Source organism: Apaloderma vittatum, unplaced genomic scaffold (genome assembly GCF_000703405.1).
Source record: "Apaloderma vittatum isolate BGI_N311 unplaced genomic scaffold, ASM70340v1 scaffold12346, whole genome shotgun sequence".
Lineage (NCBI taxonomy): Eukaryota > Metazoa > Chordata > Aves > Trogoniformes > Trogonidae > Apaloderma > Apaloderma vittatum.
Genome location: NW_009723424.1, coordinates 22170 through 32663, shown reverse-complemented (window position 1 = coordinate 32663; position 10494 = coordinate 22170). Strand labels below are relative to the sequence as shown.

The 10494-nt window shown below is 40.5% G+C and overlaps 1 protein-coding gene across 1 annotated transcript; it reads left to right on the top strand.

The window, feature by feature from the left end:
• Positions 1 to 480: 480 nt before the first annotated feature.
• On the top strand, positions 481 to 3273 carry LOC104275990 (PI-PLC X domain-containing protein 3-like; the record flags this gene model as incomplete). The annotated part of the gene is made up of 2 exons (XM_009872121.1): positions 481 to 722; positions 3111 to 3273. Coding segments are annotated over 2 exons (405 nt in total), but the record flags the coding sequence as incomplete, so codon positions are not given.
• Positions 3274 to 10494: the final 7221 nt, after the last annotated feature.

Here is a 10494-nt window from a genome sequence, read left to right as displayed (position 1 = left end):
CTGACAGCAGGACTGACTTAGGCATCTCACGCAATAAGTGCGGGTGGAATGCTGCTGTGCCAGTTGGGCTGGGAAGCTTCAGCTGCTGAATCGGGATTCTGCCAAAGATGACAAGACGGCTAAAATCCTTAACTCAAGTACAGATGGTAATGTTCTCTGACAGCACTTTGAAATGCTCTTAAGCTGAATGCTTTGAATGACGTTTCAGAAAACCCATGTTTTCAACTGATGACCCTTAAAGCCTGAAGCAATCCTGTCCTCTTAGTTAACTGAAATGATTCCCATCTCCTTTGTTGGTAATAGTGCAACAAATTTACTGACACTCAACACTCAAGAGCAGCTTCTTTTTGCTTGGTCCTCTTTTAACTGCTATCCTAGCTGCAGCAGTATCGCATAAGCATAAACCAGTGCAACATCCTGTCTAGAAATAAATAACAGTTGTATTTTTTATTTCCTCTCTCTTTTTGTTGGTTCTGTTAGGTTCTCATATTCTACCACTACCCTTTGTATGAGGAATACCCCTTCCTGTGGCCAGGGAATAAAATGCCAGCACCATGGGCTAATACAACCAATGTGCACAAACTGTTACAGTTCTTGGAGACCACTCTTGAGGAACGAAGTCGTTACGGGACTTTTCACGTGTCTCAAGCAATTCTCACACCTCGAGTGAAAACTATTGCACGGCATCTAGTTCGTGGTCTGAAGAACACACTTGTTCATAGGTAAGGACTTGTCTTGATTTATCTATCAGTTCTTTACAGGTTGCATTTCGTGTTAACAGAGACTTAGAAGTGAGATTTGATGAAAGTATGCAGTGTTGCTTAATTACTATTGCTCATGGGAGATATTTGCAGTCATTAAAAATAAACGTTATTGAAAATAATAAAGTACAAGAGTATATGTGTAAGTATAAATGTGTTTCCTGGTAGCAGGAGCTCTTTCTGAATGTGATGTGACTTCATAAAACATGGTTTCAAACTGGTAATTCATTTTACATTTGCTGAACTTGACTTTGATGGGGGGGAAAGCTTGTGCCACAGAGGAAAACTGCATATTTATGGGCTCAGTTTTGCATTTGTCTGTACAAATCTGTCTTGGTAATTTGAGTAATGGCCAGATGTATGACACAGAGCAGTCTTGTCTTAGTTGTTTGGGGTTTTTTTGATCAAAAAGTGGATTAACAATTTGGCTTTTTATACCACTGACTTGTGCAATTGATCTGCCTGTGAGTAAGATCATGAGAAGAGGGTTCTGCTTGGAGTAGTGCGGAGTGCCAACAATTTTTAATAGTGTAAACAGCATGACCAGGGTAAGATCCATGTGACTTTGTTGTATGGCATTATCACCTTGTAGCCTGTTTGCTAAAAACTGCTAGAACTATAACAGTCCTAGTGGGACCTAGTCTCTTGGCTTGCTGTTTAATATTGCACTCACAGTGTATCTTGCCATAATGATAACGAAGCTCTAAATTACACTTGTATAGGTTGTCAAAACTAGTCTAATCTGATCAGCAACTAAGCATAATATTAAGGAGTGAGATAAACACACATCTTCACCAGCCAGTTCGTGTTTCCTTGAGGGGTATCGCTGGTCACTTTGGAAGCCAATGACAGTGTAACTTTTTTTTTTTAAAAAAAAATCCTTTCTAAAAAGAGCAAATGATGTGCTTTTTCAGTCACAAAAGCTGTTGATAGAAGTAAGAAAATTCTAGGTGAAGTATAAATTAGAGTTTTCTCTCTACTTCCTGTTAACAGACGTTAATCTGGCAATATATAATTAAATCTAAATGATCTTTGTCACAATATATTCGGGTCTCTGCTCTGGCTTGCTCTTTACTCATGTCTGTGCCATCAGCATTGGACACTAGATGGCGCTCAGGTGCTGTAAAACTGGCACTGGCTGTCCTGTCCCAAGTTGCACAACTATATGGTTGGTGGGGATAGTTAACAAAAAGCATGGATTTAAGTTATGTATGTGTACTGTATATTAAATGTACTATTGTCCTGTGATTAAAGGAAAGTCATACTGAATTCCTATTTTTAAATTAGTAAGAACCATCTAATTTCATGGAGCGTGCAAGCAGCTTTAGTTCAAGTGACTCACGGCAGAGATCTGGACTGTAAGCTGCTGGAAATGTGACTTTGCCCCATCTCTTTCCTCAGCCCTGTTGTTGCTACTTGTTTGAAAGTAAACTGTGAAAATTAAAAGTAGATGCCACTGTTTGCTAAAGCATGATTGTTTGTATATATATATTTACACATGCTAGCTGATCTGTATGCGTAAATCCTGTCTTTGCAGTTCTGTGTAGATGTTTGCCTTCTCATATGGAAATTTCCCCCTGAATATGAATATTTAAGTGTTCTTGAGCTCTTGCTAAAGGAGAAATATGCAACATTTGTGCTTACTTGGTTTTCCTGATCCTGTTGCTTGGGTGGGTCTAGGGGCTGAAAGGAGTTTGGCAGAAATGCCATGTGCTGCCCTCAACGACTTCTGTCCTGCCTGCCCTAAGGCAGAGGTGAGCAGGGGGATGTCTTGGGACAGGTGCATTTAAATTAGGGGACTGTTAGCTCAGTCAGTTGAGCGTGGCGCTAACAACGCTAAGGTAACGGGTTCGATTCCCGTTCGGTCCCCATGTGTTGCCTGATCTAGTCGAGAGGTGGCATCCCTGGCGACAGGGAGGCTGGATTAAAATGATCTATAAGGTCCCTTCCAGCCTAGGCCGTTCTATGATTCTATGAAATCTTTTGTGAAATTAAGCTTTTGGTTTGACATGTTCTTGAGCAAAACCAAACCAGGGTGGGAGAAATTGTAGTGTGGCATTAAATGCTGAAGCACAGTCTACCTGGTGAATATAGAGCTCACAAGTGTTGTTTTGTATGCATGGTAGTTTGGATTGATGATCGACCAATATATTTATTTGATAGCTAATGACTGCATGCTGTTAAGCACTTTGCTCGTTTGGGCTAGTTGCATTTTGGGTGGCAGTCAGGACCTGATTGCAAATGTGCGATAACATAATTTGCAAAGAACATATTGTATATAAAGAAAGAGAGTGTATAGAGGAGAGCCTCTTGCAAAATACTTAATTTTCTTTATTTCACTTTCTTTAGGAACCTGCCCATGATTTTAAATTGGGTGAAAGCACAGAAACCAGGTGTTATGGGTGTTAACATAATTACATCAGACTTCGTGGAGCTGGTTGACTTTGCTGCTACAGTTATTGCATTAAATGACCTTCTTTTAGAAGAGGATGACTCTGCAACTACATCCTGAATGCTGTGTCTCGTTTGTGCTGCTCAGTGGACATCTTTGAACTACGTGAAATAATTCAAGTGAAATCTATTGTAATCTCTGTTTATTTAAAAAAAAAAAGTTTTTGAGAAGAAACATGGTTAAACACCACAGAGGCGGGTCCCTTCTCTGAGATGCATGGATCTGCCTGGATCTGAGTGCTGCTGTGTTTCTGTGGCTGCATGTTTGATGAAGTTATGCGCACAGCTGCCGTGATTTGGCATGGTGTCTGCCTGCTAGCGAGAGGCTGGCCTCTGGAGCAGATGGACCCTGTTATGGTGTGTGTCTCCCTGGGAACTGCGCTCGCTGCGGTGTGCCCGTCCTTCTTATTTGTCGACACGAGGGCTCAAACCAAGGATTGCTGCTGACCCCTTAGCGGCAGTGTGACCAGGCTAGCCTAGGCAGTATTGTTCTTTGGCCACTTCAGGCATAGCTGGGCTCAGCTGGAGGCTGCTGCTGTATTCATTCCGCTGGTTGAGATACTACCTCTGACTTACTTGAAGTAACAATATTGCTGTTGTTCAGGAGGAAGCTGTTACTCTGCATTGAATATCTGAACTGTACCTGTGGGCCTAAGAGACGAAGGCTTGGCATGCTCTGCCTCTTTGGACTCCAAACTGCTTTTCTGGCCCTCTTTATTTTAATTTAATACTTTAATACATTTATTAACCATGTTTAAGTGTGTTTCTTTTGGCATTTGGAGAATATTTCAGTCCTCAGTTTATGAGGATCATAATTCACAAGTCTGAATTCCTGTTGCGAGACGTCCAAGAAACCAGTCCTAACCTTTTTTGCTTGCTGGGCACTTGTTTTTCTCCTCCCATCCATTACGAAAATCTCTTGCCCAGACGGCCCTTCTCTGGGAGGAGATGGGCAAAGTGGGAGCTTGCTTTGTATTTAAAGAACTGGACCTGACAGGGACTGCTCAAAACCCACAATTGAATCTCTGTGATTTGCAATGTGACAGCGAATTTTGGAATCGGAACAAAAAGTTGTGCTTGTTGTCAGAGAGCCACAGCCATGGCAGAGGAACTTCCCCAGCCCATACCTGCTTGTGACAAAGGAATCACACAAGCACAGAGAGGTTTCAGTGCTGCTTCTTTCTGTAGTCACGCTCATTTTTGTGTTGATTCCCAACAAAATGTGACTGTGTGTGCTTGAGCCAATGCGGTCATATGTTAGTACTAGTTGATAGCAGTCCTGCAGTCTGATTTATATTTGGGTGGGGAAAAAAAAGCAAAAAAAACCCCAAAACATGACCAACAAAAAAAACCCAAACAAAATCCCACACCCAGCAAAGCATCCCAAGTGACTGATTAGCAGATACATTTTTTTGCTCAGTCGTCTTCCTAAAGCAACTGTTGGTGCACTAATTATTCAGTGATTATGAATTTATATTAATATTTAAGCTATTTATAATGGAATGGATTATTTAGAGATATATTATTCAAAAGAAAAGTGAATCTCCATTATTTATTTGTTTTGTTATATCCTGTGTTCTGCAATCATTATCTGACAGCTCAGAAAAACTGAAACCCCTTTTGCTTGCTTGTCACAAACTCTGAACTCGGGACAAGTTTTTATCTAAATGTTTGCAAACCTTTTATGTGAACCTTGGCCAAGTTCTGAGCAGACTGTAATCTGATTTATCTGTTTGCTGTATGGTTTTCATTAGAGTTCCTTGAATTTTTTCTAACTGAATCCTTTCCTAAGGAAGTCATATGAGGGTTTCTGTGTCTCAAGCTGTCTTTCTCCTTTCCTCTTGTGTTTCAGTGCTGAGGGATGTAAGCCCTGAAAATTAGTTTTTTGGGAACTAAAGCTTAGACTTCTAGCTTGAAATTTTCTTTTAAAACACCAGCAGAAGGGGGTTTGTTTGTTTTTTCTGTTGATAAAACTATTGGAACCTGTTTTGAATGGCACTATTTTGTTCGCAGAGTTATTTAAAATACCTGGGTTTTCCTGTGCTGAATTGTGTTAACCTACATTTTCTCATGGCCCTAACTGAAACTCCATTATAGTGTTAAATGTATGGTTTTGGTTTCAGTGGTCTTTTACCTGTAAATTGTCTTGGCTCTCAGAACTTGGAAAAACTTGGTTCGAATGCTGATGAGGCAGAAATAATATGTTTGCAAGGTTTCCTGTCGAGCTGGAGGACAAGACAAGAAGGCAAAGAGAGTGTGATGTTTGCATTTTGTACTGTATATATCTACCTCAAATGAGATTTTTCAGGCTTAACCAATATTTGTGTTGTGCATGCATGTTAATGACTGTTGTTAGTCTTTCTGTTGTATTTATCTGAATAGAGATCTGATCGTTGTAACTCAGGGCTTTGGGTGGACGTTTTTAAGTACAAAGAAGTTTCTCTTAATGTATTTGCTGTTAGCATTTGCTTCTTGAAATAGGACAAAGGCATGCTTGGTTTTAAGAATGTTAGCAGAGGGAGAAGAAATGGGAAATAGTTTTAGGACTAATGATGAAGTGTGTGTGTGGAGAGGGAAACGTTTCGATAAGTTTGGCCTGTCCTGTTGGTCATTTCAGAGCAGTGCTTGGTGTGTTATGCCTCTCTGAGGAACCCAACACTCTCAGTAGTGAGTTGGGTGATTGGCAGATACAATTGCCTGCGATAGCAATCTCCTGTGGATGCTCTAGGCAACATTGATATTGTTTGGAATTGTTTTTTGGAGTTGTCCTAAAACATCCTAAGCAATGTGAGCTACCTTTCTTCTGTTACACATTATAGCCTGTAAGGAAGCTACCCATATAATAGGCTTATCTCTCTCACACAGCACCACAGCTTATCCAGATTCTCTCATGCTTTGCAAAACAGAGCTCACCTAGGTTTGGACTTTGAGCTGTGGGCTCTCTTTTCTGGCAAAATAAAACCAAAAAGGTGGGCTGGGCAGGAAGGGATAATGAAGGAAGTAGGGCAATAGTTTGCATCCAGTGCCCACACTGAAGGTGTGGCAGTGTTTAGCCAGGCTTCCGGCAGCCCAGTGGAGCAGGTCTGGCAGGTGAGTGATGGTGGCCGCAGCTTGTCCTGAGAAACTCAGCTGAGAGTCTGGCCTTTGAGTGGGCTGCAGCCAGGTAGAGTACAGAGCAACTAGCAGCATGCAAGGTCATGTCTGTGTGAGCCTGAGGAAAGCAAAGATCAATAGGAATGCAGAAGGCTGGGAGTTCCTTGCTTTTGATGTAAACTTGCATCTGTTGAATACAGCAGTTGTCATGCTTCTCTCTTACCCAGGCAGAAGAATTGTTCTGAAGACTTAATCATTTTGTAGGTGCAGGAGAAAAGAAGCCAGGAAACTAGTAGCTGCTTGAGGCAAAGTATTTGAATTGCATGTTCTTCAATAATTACTTGTATGGTTTGTTATTACAGATTCAGGTTACTGATACATTCTTTTATGACTGTCATTTTTCCTCCTAATGTGCAGTCACTGAATGTGGAGCACACTGGTTGGTATGCCTGTTCTCCTGACAGTGATTGTTGTCATGTGGAACTCATGAGGTACAGGATACCTCTGTATGTATGCCTGATGGGAAGCAGCAGAGAGAAGGTTGTGAAGAAGCATCTATGAGTTTTTAGCATCTTACTGTAGGTGTGCTTGTAGGTGTGTATGTGTGGGGGGAAAACAAGGAATTACTACTAAGTTTTGCAGACTGACAATCGCTTAGCTTGTTATTTGGGAACTACTGTCCTAATATATTTAAAAAATGTGGAGCTGGGAGTTATAATGTTATCGGGTTTTTTTTTTACTTATTTGAGAACAAAAGACAGATTCCGGCTGTCCTAGTTTTATCTCAAGAGCTCAAGGGATACCAGCTTGCATGTACTGCTTTGTCTATGCTGGAGAGGATCCTGCTGGAGACAGTGCTGGCAAGTGAATTTTCAGGATTGCTGTGGTCCGAGAGGAAATGTCAGACTGGGAGTCTTCAGAGCAGAAATGGTGACAGTAAAAGGGCCCCTGTTCTGCTAAACAGACTCTTTTGAGAAGAAAGGAATTACAGGAAAAACGTATCTTTTTTCCTGACACGTGCTGTTTTCTGATATGTTGGTACTGATTTAATATGTTGAAGTTTAGAAAACACTTGTGCTATAAAGCTGAAGCACTTTTGAGCGGGGATTTTGGCTCAGATATAAGCATCTGGGCAGATGTCCTACTTCTATTTTTTTTCTCATCTGTCTAAGCCTTTGGAAATATTTTCTTTGCATACCTGTCTCAGGTGTCAGAGTTCATTGTTAAATCATCTAGCATAAGTCCTAGTTTAGGACTTTGTGTAAATAAAAGGAGGACATGGTCAATCTGATGTAAAATTGGGCTATCTGTGGAAGTCTGACAGAGCATATGTGACTTGAGGTTTACTTGAATATACAGTACTTGGCACAGAGTCCATATGCCTTTTTAGTAAGACTTTCATCTAAACTTGAGCGTATTATTACTCATCCCTAATAAGCAAATTCTTTGGTCAGGGGACCACTGTTTGGGACAAAACTTAAGGAGAGTTTTCAGTGGTGGCTTAAGCATGGAGAAACTGACCCAAAACTTTGTTCAAAATTCAAATTGGGTCAAGATGTAGCTCTTTAACCAGTGAAGATTTTTTTTCTTTTCTATGTCTGACATTCCAGCTTTGGTTTTTGACTCAACAGATGGGTAGAGGAGCCAGAGCATATGCTGAAAAGTGAATAAATTTTATGCTGAGGACATGTATGTTGAACTAACCATGGTAAGAGTATAAAGATTTACTTAGTCTCACCTTACAGTGATAATCGTATTAGGTGTTTGGTTTAGGTTCTTAAATCTCTCTTTATTCTGTATTAAAAATCAGTCCCACTAATTCAATATGTCTGTCTTGTGAAGAAATGTGTGTATTTATTTCTTTAAGTCTTATGCACTAAGCAGACTTTAACTTTTAATTGTAGGTAGTCAGCTTTAGAACTGTTTTCTGAGTCTAATTATGTTTCAGATTCCTGAATATTTATGTATTGTATTGTTCATTGAAACAGTAATTCTCTTACCCTTTGTTAGACCTGTGATAACTTTTTCTGTAGCTCACGTAAATTGAACTGCGATGTATTCTTAATTTTGAAAAAAAGATATTGATCAGTCCATTCTATATAAAAATAATTTTGATGAATCTTTGATTTTGCTCAATGGCAAATGTATTTTGCGGTTGGGCTTTTATTTGTGCTATTCATACTGTGGAAAGGGGCAGAGGGAGCCAGATGAAGAATTACCTTTTCTCAATTTTTATTGTGCAGTTTGTCTTGATAGTTTGTGCTTTACCCATCTGTGCAATTCTGTTTTGTGAAAATGGGATGCCTCACTTGAACTACAGATAAACTTGAGTTGACATCTGTTTGTTTCTGCTTTACTCTGCATCTATATCACTGGGGCTTTTAATCCTGAAAATAAAAGTACAGCTTGAGTTAATCGTCGTTACTGCGTGTTCTGTACTGCCAATTGTTTTGATACATGATGATTATGTTGTTAGTCAATTAACATCAGTTGAGCTCAATTACTTTTCTGATGCAGAATGGTGTCATTGAAGGCTGTTTTTTGAGGTACCATGTCTTGCTGCCCTTGTGTCCCATGGATAGTCACACATGGACAACATGCTTATTTTTAGGCTGTGCTGAGATGTGCTCTTTGGCAATAGTAGTGCAAAGTGATTAGAAAACTGTGCATGCTCACACTCGCACGTCTGCACAGTTGCATCTCTGCCTGAACACCTAGGGATAAAAGCATGCTAATGCACGGACCCACTTGTATCTTGAAAGGCAAGTACAGTTTTTGTGCAGCCTCTACTGCCGTAATGCAGGTGATGAGCTCCATGGTAGCATTTGATCAGGAAATAGAATACTGATAATCATTCCCAGAGCCTGGGCTAACATCAGGTGCTTGTAACCCAGTGGGATCAACGAGACCCTTCTGAGTTACTTTCAGCCTGCCTGTCTTGAGAATGTAGGAGTTCTGGGCAAGGGGAGAGGGGGAGAATGGATGACCTCTATCATGTTTTCAGACACTGGTAACTGATGGGTGCTTTGTCTGTAGATTTTTATTTTTTAATCCTAAAAGCAGAGCTGGCAGTTCAGCACCTAGTCACTACTGTCTCTCCCTGTCATCTCAGACCTTAAGGTAAGTGCTTACAAGCCAGACTAAGTTCACAATGACTCACAGGGCTAGCCAATGGTTTTAGTAGTCTGAAGTATGCTGTAGGCAGGGAGTCTGCCACTATTTTTTACAGAATATATATCTATGCAGCATAAGTCTAACATGAATTGCATAAGCTGCCAGTGTGTAAAAATGTTGATGGTCAAATAGCTTGCAGTAGTAGTGTTACTTTTTTTTTTTCTTCCCTGTTCAGATACTGTTTTCCCAGGCCAAGAATCATATACGTTAGAGAGGACTTTGGGTGCAAGAGTGAGCATGATTTCCTCATATTGCTTCCCTAAAGAGTTTAATAGTTTTAAGCTTTGTGGGGTGGTGTGTTTTTTGGTTTGCTTTTTTTTTTTCAGTCTGTACTTTTCAGCAATGCAGCACAAGGGCATGCATGCATAACTATGCCTGTATGTGCACAAAGTAGATACCTTTTATGAAGCGTATGAGAGCGCAAGAACTATGCGCATGTTCTGTGACAAATTTATGCACGCCCTTTATACGTAGTTTCGCTGTTGCCAACAAACCTGTGATTAGCTATTCAAACAGAATCATTCCTGAATTGCACGTGGCTTTGTATTTGCCTCTTTGGAGGTACTGCTGAACTTGTATTGTTAGCTGCAGAGGATAAATTCTTCCACGTTTTCTGAAAGAAAGCCAGTTTTGAAGCCTGGTATATGCTGCTTTTATTCCACGTGTAACTGGAAGGTGAGCAAAATGCTGGCAGGCTCTGGAGCTGAGTAATGGTAGTGTCACTGATTCTTCTGATCAGTTCGGTGACGCACCAGTCATTTGCATTAGACTAGAAAAGCATTTTGCTATCACAATTTACACGTAGTAAATGGGGTCAGTTTGTCAAGCTCTTAGTGAGGAAATGCTCGAAAAAGAAACCAAGTGATTTTTGAACTGCTGGTTAGTGACTCCAGCTGCTTTTCTTGGGCATCCAGGGTTTGATAACTTGTTTCTGTTTTGCTCAGCTGATAGGGCGTCACTTCCTGAAGTCCAGACAAAGTGGAACATCTGGAGAAGACAAACTGACCAGGGACAT